The sequence below is a fragment of the Hippocampus guttulatus genome, chromosome 3 (genome assembly GCF_054856545.1).
Source record: "Hippocampus guttulatus isolate MCC_2025c chromosome 3, RoL_Hgut_1.0, whole genome shotgun sequence".
In the NCBI taxonomy this organism is placed as follows: Eukaryota; Metazoa; Chordata; class Actinopteri; order Syngnathiformes; family Syngnathidae; genus Hippocampus; species Hippocampus guttulatus.
In genome coordinates, this window is record NC_141263.1 from 13129615 (window position 1) to 13149111 (window position 19497).

General features: G+C 41.1%; 1 protein-coding gene across 2 annotated transcripts in view; it reads right to left on the minus strand.

The window, feature by feature from the left end:
• Positions 1-734: 734 nt before the first annotated feature.
• The window catches only part of dennd2b (DENN domain containing 2B), a 50966-nt gene continuing 32203 nt past the window's right edge, over positions 735-19497 (minus strand). For both annotated transcript variants that reach the window (XM_086106864.1, XM_086106863.1), the window contains exons 10-20: positions 19192-19301; positions 18499-18568; positions 16168-16245; positions 14151-14291; positions 13818-13966; positions 6899-7076; positions 4082-4123; positions 3845-3956; positions 2444-2683; positions 1808-1894; positions 735-1495 (exon numbers count right to left, since the gene is read on the minus strand). In XM_086106864.1, the coding sequence (XP_085962990.1) occupies positions 1461-1495; positions 1808-1894; positions 2444-2683; positions 3845-3956; positions 4082-4123; positions 6899-7076; positions 13818-13966; positions 14151-14291; positions 16168-16245; positions 18499-18568; positions 19192-19301 (1242 nt within the window). In that variant the 3' untranslated portion in view covers positions 735-1460. The remainder of the gene's footprint in view (positions 1496-1807; positions 1895-2443; positions 2684-3844; positions 3957-4081; positions 4124-6898; positions 7077-13817; positions 13967-14150; positions 14292-16167; positions 16246-18498; positions 18569-19191; positions 19302-19497) is intronic.

The window sequence follows — 19497 nt, forward strand, 5'->3', positions numbered from 1 at the left end:
ATTGTATGTTCTCCCCGTGATTGCATGGATTTTCTCCGGGCACACTTTAAATTCTCCCTAGGTATGATTGTGAGCTTGAATGGTTGTGTGCCCTTCGGTCGTCTGGCAACTAGTTCTGGGTGTACACCACCTACTGCCCAAAGACAGCTGAGATAGGCTCCAGCACGCTTGTGACCCTCGTGAGGATGAACGGATTGGAAAATGGATGGATGGATTGGCTAACAAGTGAATCATATCAAAACTTTTACTGTACTGGGAATGGAAAAGAACATCCATCTATTTTCCGATCCGCCTATCTTCACAAGGGTCGTGGGGGATGCTGGAGCCTATCACAGCTGTCTTCAGGCAGTAGACGAGAGACACCCTGAACCGGTTGCCAGCCAATCGCAGGGCACACAGAGACGAACAACCATCCACGCTCACACTCACACCTAGGGACAATTTGGTGTTCAATCAGCCTGCCATACATGTTTTTGGAATGTGGGAGGAAACCGGAGTACCCGGAGAAAACCCACGCAGGCCCGGGGAAAACATGCAAACTCCACACAGGGAGGCCGGAGCTGAAATTGAAGCCGGTACCTCTGCACTCTGAGGTCGATGCGCGTACCACTGGTGCACCGGGCCGCCCTAGAAACGAACATGAACCAACATAATATAATTGACCATTTTGACCACTTTAACACTAACATCTTCATGATTAAAAGCATCACTCTTACCATGAGGTTAAGAATTTTTGCTTTATTTCACACTTTCTTTCTCTTTTTCTCCACTACACTGGGATAATTTTGCTTTATTTTCCTCCCAACCGCGCGAACAAGTTGATTTTGCAGGCATGTTTCGGACTCAAATCTGCACATGCATGTAAGATGGTATCAGCCCGATGTCAGCCCGAGTCAACGGCGAACTAATGAGAGCATGGCAGTGACAGCCAACAGTGATGAGACCAGACGTAATTAGGTTAACCTAGCTGCTGTTAGACTTACCGGGCCTTATGGGATCTCTGCAGTGGCCTCAGTGGATGCTGGGCGTAACCTGCTTCTTCTCTTTGGGGCACTCAAATGATTATTTAGAGGGGATAACTGAAGATAGAGATTAAGTTATAAGTATAACATGCGATTCGGAATTGTTTTCATCATTTTGTTTTTTTTTTTATTGAAAGATTGCAAAATGTGTTTACAGTTCACCGTCTTGATGCATTTTGATTCTGATGCTTCTGTCTTGAACTGATGCAGCATTGGAAGCATACAAACTGTACATTTTATGCCACTGTCGTGTCACATACACTCTTTACAAAAACACCAGTGGTTTCCGAGTTGCCCGACTTCTGTGTACAATCCTGCCATGGCTATAGTTCATGGCCAGCTCACTGTGACATCTGTACTGTACAAGTTTACACACAATAACGGGGATCACGATGCAAAGATGCAGGACGAAAGGCTTGAAATCGGCACGCGGCCATCTCAGTTTTTCTTGTGGAGAAACTTCATTTTGTTTCCTGGAAAAGTCCAAACAAATCAAGAGTAATTAATAATGATGTAAGACGAATTAAATCATCTCAACAGCCCACTTGAAAAATACGTGATTTGAAGTTGGATATTCTCCCATCCAATTTGTATCATTAGGGTCATGGGTGAGTTGGGGGCAATCCACAGGTGGCCCCCACAGTCAATTGCAGGACACATCTCGACAAACAACCACTCACATTCACAATCACACCTCGTGTACGAGCAGTTTGTTTTGAATTGACATACTATTGCATGTATTTGAGATGCACTCATTCTTTTAAAAAGGCCTTCAGAAACCTCACCGAGGCCTTTGAGGAACTTGTTGACACCACTCTGCTCCGTGTCCGGCAGCTCCTCCAGGTACTGATCCACCCTCTGCTCAAACAGACCTGTCACGGTATTGCCACTAGGGGTCAGTACGAGTGCAGCGGTAAGCATTGCAGCGGAAGCACAAAGGAGGTCAACACCAAGTGGGAACATGAATAGCAGTTTCACAATTCAGCACACTAGGAGGGACACTACAGAATCTTTTTATTTTCTTCCACTTACTACCTTCCACTACTGTAAGACATTTATGCCCACTAGTAGGACAACTTTGGCATACTAGTAGGAGAACAAGCCTCAGATACTCCTAGTGATGCAAAACTGCACATGTTGACTTTCTGTGTGTTACCTGTACTACTAGTGAAGAACTAGATATCTAGTTGGTACAATGTTGTCATTAGTAATACCAGTTATCAACTCATTGAATGACAAAGGCACAATAGTAGAATAACTAACTATGTCTGACGAGTCTTTTTTTTTTCCTCCACTCGAGCCACTTTTGGTTGGTTATCCTTGATATTGATTCAATACTAATGAGGATACTAGCACAGGAATCTCAAGCAATAAATGGTCAAACGGCTTTTCATATGTGACAAACAGAGAGTCTAGCGTACCTTTGGCGCGTGTCTTCCTCAACTCTCGATCTTGAATGAAGCCTGCGAACATCTGCGACTCCATAAAGACACCCAGGAAGCGGCGGATACTCTTGGAGGCCACCGATTTGCGGAAGGCTTCTCTCTGGAAAAGGCGCTCGCCGCGTTCGTTCTGTGTGATGAATAGAGAGTAGTGGCCGATGGTCTCCAGGAAGAAGCGAATGAAAGCCTCTGACACCAAACTGTTTAAAGAGCTGTACTCTGCAAACACACAAAAGGGGGAAATACCTTCGGATGGCAGGTTGACATGTGAAAGGAAAGAATGGGTCTTTTAGTCGCTCGAGAGCAGCCTCTCCTTAAGGAGAAACAGAAGTTTGGCTCAACCGGGCAATAAAATGCACCCACTGCTCTTGACAGCGCAATGCAGACTGAGGGACGCAGCTCGTAACCTCTCCGCCCACTGGGCCTGAAACTAATGAACAAGTGATCTCAATTAATGACCACTGCATGTTTGTCTTTATCCCACTATCTCATCATGCTCACAGAGGTGCACGGCCTCACGCATTTCTCCAGAGTCTACCCAAGGTGAACATTTCACAGTTTGCGACCTTTCAGAGACAGTTTACTGTTATGGTTACTGTTTTTTTTTTTTAATCGTCGCTGTTTCACTCAAAGTTATTGTTTGTAGTTTTAGGAAACGACCGAACTTGTTCTAGAGTTGTGAAATTGAATCTACTTTACATGAAATCCAGAGAGGTACCGGTAATCTTTTTTTTTTAAACAGTGAATATGACATTAGAAGCTAAAGAGGCTAAGCTAAGAACGAATGAAACACCCTGTCTAGAAACAAATATTTTCGGATTATTTTAGTTCGTAAAACCACTTAACGTTACATAAATGCTTGCGATAACAATGTTAGAAGTCTCCTGGATGATCTATTATTTATTAGGTTCTTAGAATTTATGCAAACACATAATCTGACTTCTACAGGTTATAGGTCATATAGGATGGATCGAGTTTTAAAATAATTTATCTTGGTCTCATCTTTTATTTTGAAAAAATATGACATTTGAACAAGGGTGTGTAGACGTTTTTTATCCACTGCATATTGTACAGAGTCATGAAATGCATTGTTTTTCAACCTTGTCATTTCTTGAGACAGTGAGTTTGGGGTTTTCGTTCGCTGTAAACTATAATTATTATAATTATATAAAAACAAATAACATCTCTGCACAGTGAATCTATAGAATAACGTTTTCCACAATATTAAAATATGTTGCTATGTGCATTTATACTATTTGATGTCATACGCGAAGCGTAATTTTTTAAACTACCGCACACATTTGCATACAGGAGCTGTTGTTCTCCCGAAGATGGAAAGCATCAGTCTCGCCACAGTGAAATAGTTTGTCACTTATTTACCTTCGTCCGACTCGCTGTCTGAGTCCTGACTGATGATGTCGTTCCTCTGCTCCAGCGCTTGTTCGAGAGCTGCTTGAAGTTTCCGCGGCAACAGTGAGGCCTCGTCATCCATCTTTAAACAAACGCATGAAAAGACAAACAGCACAATCGCCGGAGATCAACAACATTTTACGGGATGATTTTCAATATGTTTCACAGCCTTGTGAAAGGTCTTCTTCCACGCGTTAAAAGACAAACCTGTCTGATGAAACGGTCAGTTCCGAGGTCCACCATCAATGCCTGACGAGAAGAATTAGACAAGTCAGAAACCAAAAGTATCTCTTCAAAGTTGTTTGCACTCACCAAGGACAACCGAATGACATTGAATGCAAGAGTCGGATCAAAATATCTGCCTTTACAAACGTCAATTGGCAACATGGGGAGAAACGTGGATGTTGAGCAGATGTAGCTGACAGACAGACAAATCCACTATCAGAATATGGCAGCCAAGATTTTAATGCTCCCCACCTGCTTGTACGCTAGCGTATTTCAAATAATACATTGAGTAGAATATTTCACTTCCCTGCCCTGAGTTACTTAACTCTTACGCCGTGCTCATTTTCCATGGCTGTATATATAGAAGAGTCTATTTTCCCATGGGCATATAACGCTGTCATAATAATTGCCTCTATAAAATTATGGACTACATTGATGCTTTGAAATATGAGTGCATTTATATCTCAAATCATCTTTTATGATTGAAATGAATGGATATGCCATGAATCCACAATCCAGACTTACGGTACCTACAAAAAAAGCACCCAAAAATGCTGTCATGTGTGTTTCAATGAGAAAAAAAATAGCACTATATAATATATATCCATCCATCCATTTTCCGAACCGCTTGATCCTCACTAGGGTCGCGGGGGGTGCTGGAGCCTATCCCAGCTGTCTTCGGGCAGTAGGCGGGGGACACCCTGAATCGGTTGCCAGCCAATCGCAGGGCACACAGAGACGAACAAACATCCACGCTCACATTCACACCTAGGGACAATTTAGAGCGTTCAATCAGCCTGCCATGCATGTTTTTGGAATGTGGGAGGAAACCGGAGTACCCGGAGAAAACCCACGCAGGCCCGGGGAGAACATGCAAACTCCACACAGGGAGGCCGGAGCTGGAATTGAACCCGGTACCTCTGCACTGTGAAGTCGACGTGCTAACCACTGGACTACCGGGCCGCCCTATATAATATATATAAATTATATATTTTTAAAGCATACAGTAATTACAGTCATTGTCACAATGAATCACTTGAATGCTGCACCTTCTGGTGTGCTTGCCTTGGCTACTCAGGGACTTTATAAAACAAAAGGATAGACTGTTCATTGAGACATTATTTTGAATCTTGCTTGAGTTCGAGGCAGAACATGCCCAGCTGCAATATGATTGTCTGCTGGATGTAGTCCTGTCTGGATGCAGCAGTCAATCATATTGCAGGAGCAGTAGTCATGCCTAGAACTCAGTGGGATTCATAACATTGTAACACCTCCCTCAGCTTATCTGTACGGCACTAATACTGCTCGTGATACACTGAGGATGCAGGGTATAGCAATCTGAGTACTGTAACAATGTCTGTGTACATGTTGTTGCACCTTTTGTTTTCAATCACTCTTTAATGGGACAAAGTACCACAACGCAGATGCTAAATAGTATTAGCATTAAGCTTGTGGACTGATAGGCTAAGCTATGTGGATTTTCAAAAGTCCCCTTTGTCTAATTATCTTATAGGGTATTTTCTTTGCCGTCAAATGTCAAAACAAGTCGAATTTGATCCGACCCGTAAAAGTGTTTTACCATAAGTGAAACGAAAGCTGAGTGAGCAGGGGCCCAAAACGTTTTGGCTGGTGTTCCACTGCTTGAGACACAGTGCCAGCTGGACATCTCTCATACAGCTGCGTTATCTTTGTGAAATACTGCGTACAATGGGGATTTCAGGTCTAAAAGGGATTTTAATAACTCAGGAACACACAGGTGGCAATTTTATCACATCCAACAGTTGTATTTTAACAAATTCCACACGACCGAGGACACAATGCACTCTAAAAGGACTCAGGTAAAAAAAAAAAAAGGTTAAATTTGACCCAATTTCTGTTTAAAAAATGGACCGACCCACACTTGGGTCAATTTGAGTCCAAAAATTGGGGTATTCAGTTTTGACCGATGTTTTCGGGTTAAATGAATTAATATCTGTTAGTGTTAGGGAACCAACCATTTTAAATTCATATTTATTTTACATAAGTCAGTGATTAATCGGATATTTAAATTGTATTCTGACAAATACCAGGTATCCGCCTAAAAGAATTCACATCATTCAGCTCCTAATGTCTAAATTATGAAGCCGTTAAAAAGCAACGTCATGGGTTTCAAAAGATGAAAATGTGTAAAATATTTACCAAAACAGCAATAAATAAAAAATCCAAATAAAAAAAGTGTCGACTTGAACATGGTGCAGAGCGTGCAGACATAAACGAGAAGTCGATGGCTGTCATGACAGTCAGTCAGACTTGATTGGTTGATTTTTGACCCAACAAAACATCACAGGCATATAAACCAATAAATGTTTTATTTGAACCAACAATTTGGTTACTTTCATAAGAAATAACCCAGAATTTCAACCAACACAAACAATCCAAAAATTGAGTTATAAATAATAATAACAATAATAATAAAAAATAACCCAACTGTTTTTCACGTGTGAATTAACAGCATTTGAACTCAATGTTAAAGGAGATCTTGATAAAAACTTTTAATAAATGTAATAGTTTTCCTGTTTTGACCGATTAATCCGTGAAGGTTTAATGGCAGTCAAATGCTAACCTGTGACACACTCAAAAGAATCCTCCACAGTCGCTGAAAATCAAATTAAAAAGATATTGGAGTGGGGGTTTTTGGGGGTTAATATAGTACAATTACTGAGTCACTGACATTGAATGGCAATTTATTTTTGATGGGATTCAGGTCAAGGGATACAAATTGTTCCATGAAATTGGTAGAGAGATGAGGAAAAAACTTACTTCCTCTACAGGCAATTCTTTGAGCTTCGGCAAGGAGCTGGAAAGAAGCCCCACCAGGAAGGGAGTTGGACAGCAGACAATGTCCAACATGGACCCGGGCAGAACAGGAATGAAGGTGTGTTGCCAGGAGAAGGGGTAGAGCAGCGCGACGACGGCGTGCATGCAGCTGGACAGCGTACTGATGGTGGGAGACAAACACACAATTTCATCACTGCTTTGCAGAGGCCACGCCATAAAACAATTATGTATATGAGTATTTATATTTATGAGATTTAGTTCGACAACAGGGTAAAGAAAGTTGAGCTACTAATATGCCAAAGTCGTCAGATGTCATACAGTGAAACTCCTCTACAACGAAACCTAAATGGGCGAAAATACCCCCTATTGGGAAAAAAACGAAAAAAAACCCTGTTGCGTGATACGAAATCTTTTTCTCTGCTCTTGCCTCGCGAAGAGATTCACTACTGTATTAGAGTGTGAAAAAAAAAACAGACAGTCACCGCTGAATTTGTCGTACATTTAAATGAAGTACAGTTACTCAGAAGAGCTCAAACCTCTGACAAGGCTAAGGTTGCAAAATTCTGAATTTGCAAAGTTTACATGGGAATTACCAAGAATGCACAAATTGCACAATCGCAGCATAGTTGGTAACACGTGTCTTAATCGAACATTGAAAAGAAATGCTGATTAATCCTTTGCAAAGTTTGACACAAATTCAATTGAGTTTTTAGGCTCGGGATATGTGAAGCAGTTAAATCTACTGAAGGGGTGGAGGGTGCGGCAATATAGCATCCAGATAGATACATTTGAGCTTCATGTTATCAGTGACAAAGCAGAATTGTTTTTATTATTAGTGTGCTTTATTGTTGGAAAATGCATTTTATTGTATTTTTTTTAAATTAAAATATTTGCATGAGGGCAGCACGCTGGACGACTGGTTAGCACGTCTGCCTCACAGTGCAGAGATCGTGGGTATGATTCAGGCCCCAGCCTTGTGTACAGTTTGCATGTTCTCCCCGTGCCTGCGTGGGTTTTCTCTAGGTACCGGTACTCCGGTTTCCTCCCACGTTCCAAAAACATGCATGGTAGGTTAAATGAACCTCTATATTGTCCTTAGATATGATTGTGAGGATGAATGGTTGCTCATCTATGTGTGCCCTGCGATTGGCTGGCAACCAGTTCAGGGTTTTCCCCCACCTACTGCCTGAAGACAGCTGGGATAGGCTCCAGCGCACCCGCAAGCCTTGTGAGGATGAAGCGGTTTCAGATAATGGATGAATGGATGGGTAATTTACATGACAACTCAACTTTTGTTTTAGTTTTGCATTTGCATTTCCATTTAATTCAACATTTGATTTTTTTTTAATAATTCAAAATGCATTCTATATCTAACATTAAACATTACATAAACATTATATTTGCTACTCCTAATTTAAGAGCAATAGTGTTTCAACATTGAACAACATTTTTTCTAATACCTTTCTAATGCCATGTTTTCTGTTAGATTATTAGACTATGTGGCAAGCCAATTAAAAAAAAAAAAGTACATGTTGCCACACGGTCCACACGGTCCATTTAGTAACTGCTGTAATAAAGTGAAAGACATTTCGTGTGTGAACCCACGTCAAAGCGCACGGATACAGAGGAGTTAGTATGATGAATTATTGAGTCATGACCACTGAACATGCTGCAACAGTTAAATCGGAGCCCTGTTGACGCAAATAGCCCCAAAAATGCAGCAGTTCTGGTCCCCTTTGACAGCTGTGGTATAACATCCAGATCCCAAATAGCAGCCCGTCTTTCTCACGATCCGTCACTTGTTGACAGTGGCTGACCCTCCTCCTCCTCCCCATCCCCCCTCGTCCGCTACATACGGTCCAGTCTGTTTCACAAGAGAGTGAAAATAAACCGTGGATCCGATCACACACACACACACACACACACACACACACACACACACACACACACACACACACACACACACACACACACATAGCAGAGCACCAACAAATCAGTATGGATCAAGAACAAGACCCGGGATCAAACATGGTATGCAAACACACCCCACTTGAGATACACTTTTAATGAGAAATGTTTCTCTGTGCTCAGTGTCATCAAGAGTCAGCATAAACAAAAGTCGCTCTCTTCTATGTGACTTCACACACGCACACACACACAGCCCAGTGAGACATAATCATTCTGTACTGATAAACCATTATAGTCAGTTCCTATTCACGGCGGCGTTTTGGAGTCAAACGACCAGCACTAAAATATGATTTCTTGACACAGTAAAATGAAATTATATTGGCGAAAACCCATATCTCAGTATTTTCAGTATCTTCAGAATAAACAACAGGCAGCACTTGCAGTTTTATTTTGGCCTGTGGAAGGTTTGATAATACCAAACAGATCCCGTCCCAAGAGGCACTGACGGGGGCACATATCTTGGTTGGAGTAGCTGCGCCACAGGCTACACGCAGACACACATGGTGATACCAAAGTATCAATTGCAATGAACTCCCCCATAACACCACCACGCACACTGCTGGGAGAAGATGAACTTGCAGGGAAAACACTCGGCACTAGCAGTGGTTGCCACTCAAATCTACATAAAGAGCAGACCAACGCATACATAATTGTGTCGTAAAAACAACAACGTGACACTACACTTCCTGCAGCAAATTAAAAAAAGGCAGAATAGATGACACCCTGCAAACAATGTTTATAATTACCTATAGATATCCTCAAATGAGGGTAGTTCGAGCGTGGGGTTTTTTTTCTCCCCCTGTCCCTCCCTTGTTTCTGACTTTTGGGTTGAGTGAACGCTGGCGCGTTTTGGCTGCCGCTGCTCAACCCGTATTATTTTGTGTTTTTTGTTATTGTAAAGTGTCCTTGGGTGTCTTGAAAGGCGCTTATAAATAAAATCTATTATTATTATTATTATTATTATAGATGCCACAAGATGGCAACAAACACTACTTTTGTCTGACTTGAAACTCCTCAACTCACTTCAACATATTTCCTTCACACCAAGGTACCACAAGGTGGTGACAAAGCACTACTCTTGTTGAAATAAAGCTCCTAAGTACTGATCAACATAGTTCTTTAGCACCAAGATGCCACCAGAGAGGAGCAAAGCCCTTTCTATGTCAATGAAACTCCTCAATTGACTTCAACAAAGCTCCTTAGCAGCAAATTGCCACAAGAGGGCAGCAAAACACTACTTTTGAAACTCGCTTCAACATGTCATAAGACATTGCCTAAGTAATACTTTCATTTCTTTGACCTGAGCATAAAAAAGTCAAAACGGTGAGGGATAGGTTCCATAATGGTTGTTTTGTTACAGCGGCAGCTGTTGTGAACGCGCTATATAAATAAAGATGTATTGTCTTGCATTGTATAAAAACTATCCCCAAAAAGATGAATTCATGAAATGTCCCCCTCCAAATATGCAGAGCTTCAATTGAGTTTGTCATTCTTGCAATTAATTCCCTGTAAATTCAGGCTGCTCACGCTTGAGATTTGCAGCTAATTCTGGTTGCTAGTCCTGCCTCAGTATGCGGATAGTATATAATGCAGGAAACATGTGGTCAAAATACATTTTGAGGGATAAAATGAGGCAGACAAAATCCTGCATTCAATATGTTCCACAGAGTAAAACTGGCACAACTCCATAAACATCAAAACAAAGCAAAGTGGTACTGTCAGACTTAATTGGCCGAGTAGGAGTATCATTCCTGCACGTCTAAACTTTTAATGGAACTCTGGTTCGATTTCCTCTTTGGCCTGTTTGTTCAGATCAGCTGATCAAACCAAGCTCATTTACCGTAGGTTGTCTAAATGCAGTTCCAAACAAATAGCGGCACAGTTTATTGTGGTGACAAAGTCAGTTCGCCAGTTCGCTAATTAATCAATTGGGTTTGGCTCTAATTGGCATCATGGTGTAAGTATCTACAGGTTGCAAATAGTTGACACTATTTCCTTGTCAAACACGTTTAGCGTGTGGATGGTTAGCGAGACATTTATTTTGATTTATATGTCAGCTAATTTTAGAATTGGCTGACATATAGGAGGTCATGAAAAGAGAGCTACTAGTGTTTCTCTTTCTACCCATACAAATGAATAATTTAAATTAGAGTGGCACAATATATGAAAAAAATATCAGCATTGTGAGAATGGCACATTGCAGTCCAGAACGCAAAAGACATGCAAGAAATTAATATGGAAGTAGTGTATACTTGAATGTAACTTTGACTAATCAGGTGCAACATTAAATGCACATTGCCATTCAACAGAAAAGAGGAGAACAGTACCTAGGGGCATAACTAACACAAAATTACTGAATTAGATAAGAATACATTTATAATTTTCTGCATTAAAAAAAAAGTCAAAAGATGTTCTTTCTTTAGTTACACGTTAAATATCGCAATATCGCAATTCGTCTCTGTGTGCGCTGCGATTGGCTGGCAACCGGTTCAGGGTGAGGATAAAGCGATTCAGAAAATGGGTGGATGGATGGATGTATATATAGATATACAGTATACACACACACACACACACACACACACACCCACACACACACTAAATATCCACTGAAGGCTCAGGTCCAAAATTCAAATTCACCGCCCGCACCGCTGATGGGTGTGTATGTGTGTATGTGTGTGTGTGTGTGTGTGTTGTGTTGTGTGTGTGTATGTGTGTGCGTGTAATTAGGCTGACACATTTTTGCATCCGAGGGGCATTTATAGGATGAGAGGGGCTTTATTTTTCTATTTGTGTATACTGTAATTTGGTTCGCATTCCCTTAATTAACCTGACAACTGAGAGCGTTCGCTTCCATAAGTATACAGCATACAACTTGTATCCAACCTCTGCAAGTTGACTGAGTTTGGCGGGCCAAATGTGACTTTGCCGATGGATAGGAATGTAGGATAACAATGTCGTTGAAAGTGTGTGATATTCCAGTACAATAGTTCCGTGCACCCAGTATGGCTACAAAACAAAGAACTATTGTCCAACCACTTTTCCTCTCACTGTTTCCCTCTTTTTCTGGATGTCCATTTCTCGAGAAAGACGCATACATCATGGAAGAGCTATTCTGGGAATGAATAACGTCGCAAAACCCCAGAGGGAGAAGCCTTTTTATCGTGGCAGCCATTAATGCAGCATTGATGTCAGGGAATAAGAGCTCTGCACGTAAGCACGCTTACTAATCCAAACAGAGGCCCATTATTCAGCAATTCGACTGACTCTATCGTTAAGACATGTAGATTTCATAATTACACATAGCTTGTAATTGTATGATCCAGGTTCAGGTTGTGTGACTCATGATGTTATCTCCTCTGACGTTTGGTTTCATGGTTTTGTGTCAACATGCACACGTGGGCCGCCGGGCACGGACGGCATCAGAAGACAAATGGTGACGGTCGAGCAGCACACAGGAAGTGCATTCCGTCCCCTGCGCAGTCACTGCCCTCACTGATGTTTGTTTAAACTGGCCTCTTTTTGCATGGGGACTCACAACTCCTCCCTTGCCCCCGGCATTACAAAAACGCCTCACTAGCCTGTGACAAGTCGTCCCTCGAGACCCCTCATGACTTGTTGAGCTTGACTGAGAGAATATGACTGTCGTATTTATCTTTGCTCATCTATTTGACAATGTAACTCCTTCCGGGTTCATGGAGGATGACGTAAGACGTTACAAAGGGATTCGAATGGCATTTGTTTTCCGAGTTGCTGTATTGGTGTCACAATGACGCACATGTTTAACAGTCAAAATGCATTGTGTAATCAGCTCCTTTATCTGGATCTCCACCTCAATTTAACGGCTCTCTCCGGCCCCTGCACCACGCCTCAAAAACATTTTGTGGCAGTAAGTTATGGGTTTGTGTCACTGTGCTAAATTATTAGATGTCATACACGTGGCAACTTTGTGGTGAAAGGGAATTTTCATTTGTGAGTAACATATCGTCGGTCATATTGCATTATTGCCTTAGTCGTCTCTCATGATTTTTGGAAAACAAGTAAAAACACAATTTTAAAAAATGTTGATATTTCTTATTGGGTCTTATCCATTTCACTTACTTGTTCACCCAATGGCTTGACGTTTTTGTTGCAATATCGTTAAACAAAACAATGTGTGTTCTAAAAATTGTGTTGTTTCTTGTTTTCCAAAAACATTGAAAAATGACTTTGGCAATTAAGCTATGTGGCCAACAAGACGAAAACATTCAGTCTGAAAGACGAAAATCACTTGGAGAAACTGTACTAAAGATTTACAAGAAAGAATTTCCCATTTCTAGTTCCTAATATTTTGAAAATTATTCATATCCCCGATATGATCTTGATGATCCAGGTAACTTCTAGCATAATCTATAACAGCATTTTAATCAATCATACACATAGCACTTTGTGTAAGCCTCTATTGAGGATGGATTGTAATAATAAGATAACTTTTATTTGTCCCACAATGGGGAAATTTGCAGTCTACAGCAGCAAAATTGCGAGGGGGGGCCGACATAGTGTTTCATTGCACAAAATAAATGTTTCAGAAAAGAACTGTACACCGTTCAATATAAGTGCAATATAAAATATAGCATTAGCAATATATTTGTAGTAATTGTCATAATTGGACATGGAATAATTTCAACACTAAATAATTTAGAACAGTCAACTCAAAACACACAGCTTGGTGGTTGGTGTCATTAGTACCGTAAGTCACTTACAATTTCATATTAGATTTTTCATATTTTATTATTGCATTCATACCCAATAGTGAAAATGGTTTCAAAATATATGCTACCAATTATGTTTTTATCACATCACATGGGTGATGACAAAGCGTTCCACCTTTTATGCAAAGGTTTAAATCTCTGAAATTGCTTTAAGAGTTTTTGTGAACTACGACAGGGAGCCTCACCTGAGTTTATCGGCCACAAAGATGACCCTGCGCTCCAGCAGCAGTGACGCAAAGACCCGAATAACCTGGCGAACACCGAGGCAACCAAACAGGCTGTCAAAGTCCACGTGCTCCAGTCTAGAGTCGGTGGGCCGCCTCAGTTCGATGACCTGAACAACCACAGAGTTCACATCAAGTTTACAACAGAAGTGTGCAGAACAGTGTGCAGAATCAGGCAAGATCACACATGAGAAACTAAAAGAGGCTTTCACCACGTTTCCTTTCAAATGAGAAGTACTAAGAGCACTTAATGCAGACGATGAAAGTCCTGACACAAACGGACTCTGTTCTGACCTCATTTCCTGCACCAGGAAGAAAGGTCTTGACTTTGATGAGCTTTCCGGGTGCAGGAAAGGGCGACTCCATCAGGCTCCTCATGAAGGGATAGACCAGCGCTGCTGATACGCCTCGCCGCCGCTCGACCTCATCTAAGATCTAAACGACGGTGAGGAAAAGAGTGTGGTATAAATATGGACATTATGGATGGAGGTATCTTTGAATAACACAAAGCCTGCTGCAGTTTTAATGATAATGTTGCTGTCGCAACAAAATATGACTTGTTTTGTGTATACTGTATCAAAAACAATTCAAAATCAATTAATTAATTAAAAATAATCTACAGAGAAGGGCGGCCCGGTAGTCCAGTGGTTAGCACGTCGGCTTCACAGTGCAGAGGTACCGGGTTCGATTCCAGCTCCGGCCTCCCTGTGTGGAGTTTGCATGTTCTCCCCGGGCCTGCGTGGGTTTTCTCCGGGTGCTCCGGTTTCCTCCCACATTCCAAAAACATGCATGGCAGGCTGATTGGACGCACTAAAATTGTCCCTACGTGTGAGTGTGGGCGTGGATGGTTGTTCGTCTCTGTGTGCCCTGCGATTGGCTGGCAACTGATTCAGGGTGTCCCCCGCCTACTGCCCGGAGACGGCTGGGATAGGCTCCAGCACCCCCCGCGACCCTAGTGAGGATCAAGCGGTTCGGAAAATGGATGGATGGATGGATAATCTACAGAGAACAATAAGGTTGCTTCCTTAACATTTTGCTGCTAGAATTCAATTGCTTGCCCTCTGATAAAACAATACCTTTGCTTAAAATTAAATAACAGTTGCATATTTGTACATTTATACAATTAGGCCTATTAAAAACAAACTTAAGATAACGACACAATACAATGGCACCCACTAGATTTTTCAATCTAAAAAACTGCAGGTTTTTTTCATCCTAAAAACTGTATTTCTACTGTCCTATGTACAGTATATTGTTTGTATGTACAATATATTTATTGTTTGTTTGTATCTACGGATATAACATCCAAATGTCACAATACGATAATTATCACGATAATGTGGGGGGTTGGCGATGTTAAAAAGCTCACAATACTGTGTCAATATTCTCACTCCACAACATACTGTATTCATTTGGCAAATGACGCTTGTGTGAGTGGCTGTTTACTGAAATGCCTCTAAGGCTTTTACAAAGTAGTGCGGCTCACGTTGAACATGTTAAAAACCTTGCCACAATTAGTTTGAACAGTATTCAGACAGAGGGCAAAGCATGATCCAAAACTAAATTTGTGCGCTTAGCATAGCATGTGCCAAAGAGCTAGATAGCTTTTTTTTTTTTCTAGATGGCTAAACAGTGACCGGCTGTGACTGTAACGTGATGTGATTATTGTGGTAGATGGGTACGAAAAATGAATAAGGTCCAGGCGAGCGTGACAGTCCGTGATGGATCCGTCCGCTGGAGCAGTTATTTATGGAAACGGGAGGCACTGGTAATGTGAACGACACCAGAACCTTGAAAAACAACATTAAAATGCTCTTTACTTTGAAATTGTCAGTGTTGGGTGAGGGTTTGATTCCCCGATGAAACGATGGAATAAGCGATTCCAAAAAGATGACAGCCCTAACTGTTATTATCCAAATGTGTTAATTATTGGGGTTGTACTTTGCAAGAGCTGTGGGGAGCTACTGTATATTACAAAGAAGGAAATGAATACATTATAAGGCTAAATGAGAGGAATCAAAATTGAGCATTAATATTTCCGCAGCATTTGTATACCTCAAGAAGTGTCTGATTAAGTTTGCATCTGATTGTTTTTTTTTAAATATTTCTTTTTATCGTTTTGTTGTCATGCTTTGAGCTTTTTTTGGACTAAAGTGCAAACGCTAACTTGAGGAACTCAGAATCTAAAAAAAAAAAAAAAGCAATACAAATGTGAGGTTTCATGGACAGAAATAGAGTTGAAGGTCAAAATTCAGCTCAAACGCCACACTATCTGGGGTATATGTGCTCGAGTGTGTTTGCATGAACTCACTGTGGAGAACAAGTCAAAACAGCCTAGCCTGCTGATGACACAGTACACTTCTGGAAGGCGTGGTCCTTTTCCACTCGGCTGTAAGAGAAAGACCAAATTGAACAGCAGCGATGACAGACTTATCAGCTTTAAAGGACTGTAGTTTTACGAGTGCAAGAAGGAAAGGGTAGCAAAGGTTAAAAGGTGTGGAATTCACCTAAAAATAGAACCCCGACTGCTCATGTTGTTGAGAGATTGTCGCAGAAAAATCAAAACTATTTGAGGTGAGCCGCTTGCTAAACACAGGTGCTTTTTCTGCTCCCGCTGATGCTATCTACCTTCCCAACATTCACTCGCTCGCCGAGACACTAACACAAGGCCTCAAGAAACGCCAAACCTCTTGTCCATATTAGGTATACCATTTTCTCTTGTTTCTCCTCTGCCTTTCCTAATGGATGATTAAATCAACTGTGTGGAGCTTGATTCAAGTGCTCAGGAATGCTCGCTTGCTGCCAACTTGCTGGACGGACAGGAGGGAGGGAACAAAGCCACCGACGGAGAGGGGCTCACCTCTTCTTCTACCTTCATAAAAATATTTGATCAACATTCATGCGGGCTTCATCACAGGAGGCAAAGTACGAGTGGAGGCGTCCACTACATTGACCTTCCCGGTGACTCTTTGAAAATGTACGTTAACATTCGCAGAACGACCAAATGGCAAATTCCACATCATGAAGGTCACCACCCGCAAGTTATAAACTGGGCAGACAGCTCAATCAAAAAAGGTCAATTAAAAAAAAGTTGAAAACGCTCTGCGGCCTCATTATGAGAAAGAGATGTCCGTAATTACACAGTTAAGATCGTTTCCGTTGGTTTTGCCACCCACACTTACATACTTATAAATTTAAAGAGGCTTCACAAATGTGTCCTGAGCAAATACAATTGACAGCAAGTAAAAACTCCCCACGAGCGAAAAGAAGCCTTGAGGAGAAGTAGACAGGATCAGACGGCCATCTGGCTTGATCAGAGGTGAATGAGAGGCCAAATCCGGCGGCATCTTTGACGTTGCTATTTTTAGGACAAATACGGCGATTGCAAATTCACTATTTATCTTTGTTTCAGACATCTTGATGAAGAAGGGGACAGTGTGTCGTCCTAACCAAGCGAGGACTGATGTTTGGATTTGGTTATTTTGGTCAGATTGAATCAGAATTCCTTTCAGTAATTTCCTCCCTTGGGTACAAGAAAAACGATCCTTAAAAGTATGCAAAGCCATTCAAGTATTTATTGGATTTTCTTGATATCGATGTTAAGTTCCATATAAAAGTATGCTCTCTATCCTCATGAGTAAGAGGATTCAGTTCTTATTTTATTGCAGTTCTGCCTTCTTTCTGTGTAACATTTACGCACACAGGCAGGACATCTTTGGCATATTAGCAGGACAACTACTATTGCTATTGAGGCAAAACGGTGTATTTATTGACATCTACAGTGCTTCCTACTAAGAGTACGATTGACTCGCTTCACGGCTTTATGTGAAGCTGTCCGAGCATTTGTTTAACATCGGCCAAAAGTGGCACGAGTAGTGGAAAACACAAACACAAAAAATCCATCTCAGTCAGGCCCATGATTGAAAAGAGCACAAAAAGATTTGACCTCGGCTTAGGCGTCATAAAAAAATCACCAGTTTTCTTGCATGGAGGAAAAATTAAGAAACAATCGCTGAAAGAATACTGCTTTTAAAAATATGAAAGGAAAAGCCAGTGTCATGTTTCAAAAAACAGAGGGTGGTGGGCGAGAAGACTGACGTAGCACAGGGACAGTGCGAGTGATTGTGCGAGCGGGACGAGTGTTGAACCTTTCACAAGGAAAAGTATGGGTGGTGATACCCATTTCCCCCATGGGTGCGACACCCATGTAATGTCAATCAACAAGGGCACTCTAAAAGACAACATCTAACATTGTTCTTTGCTAATCTTACTCATAGTCAATCAAGGAAATGTGGTGAAATGCGCATTCAGAGTTCACAATAAATGAACCGTCTTTTATGTCTTGCCTTATTCAAGCTCATGCTACTTGGATGGTTCTGGTAACATTTTTCTCCTACTTTTGTGCAAATCAGCTGAATCGTTTTGTGCTACAGGATTCACACCAATGTACAAGTGTGCGTGTGTGTTTTTTTTTTTTAATTACACTGTGTTCATATACCTTCCTCCAAGCCCAGAAAATCAACTATGGCGTCATTGGAAAACCCTATCTCATGTGCAAATGAAAAGGTCTGTCAAAACAAACAAGGCTCAGCAGGGTGCACATGGAAGCACAGAGAGGGTGGGGAGGTGAACGGTAGCTGACCAGCAGGCGTCTGCAGTAGCCAAATCTCCTGCTGCCGTCTTCTCCGGTCAACATGAAGGAGAAGGTCTCACTGTAGCATAGAACAACAATTGACACAGCGTAAGCATGGCAAAGAAGATTAATATGAAAAGCAATCCATTGTATTCTGTAGAAAAGTGACAAACCGTAATACTAAAAACAACACACATTTTCTAGATTTTGTTTTTATCAGAATTGCAAGTAATATTTTCTTGAATTTCTTTTTTTTTTTGCACTAATTCCTAATCTGCTCTTGTTTGTCTCTAGTGCCTCAGATTTCCATCATCATCATCATCATCAGAATAATAATAGCATGTTTAGTAGTATTTATGAATTAAAAGTTGGGTTCGGCAACAGGTGGATTTTTTATCTGAAGTTTCATGTCTATAAATTGCAATGCATGGTAAAATTCTTTTTGCATATGCTTTTATGGGTCACACTAAAATGAAAATATATACATTTTTAAATCCGCATCAAATATGTTTAGGGACACAAAAATCCGTTGACCAGTCATGCAACTGCATTCAGATTATTGTCAGAAATACTTCTGGGGTCGTGTTGGGTTTTTCTAAAAGTCAAGGTATGAATATGCCTTACTATGAATGTATATTTAGTATATATATATTTTTTTGCTATTTTACATGCATGTGTTTATAAATCCACACTCAGCCATACCTGGAATACTCCGTCACGGGATTCCAGTCTTTTGCATCCGGGAAACAGAACTGAGGAATAGCTTTGAGCCTCTGTTCTGCTTCTCTCATCTGCTTGGTAAGCCTCTCGAGCTGCAGGAAAACAGAAGTCGTTCAAATAATTCTGTCCGCAGAGATGCCCGTTTGACATGATTGTTTAATCTAACACTTACACGTGAGCAGTGCCATTGTGACACAAAACAATCGCTAATACTTATTTGCCTCTGAAACGATTGGGCACACCACAGCTCTATTTGCTATTGGTACTACGGTATTTGTAGTACGTGGC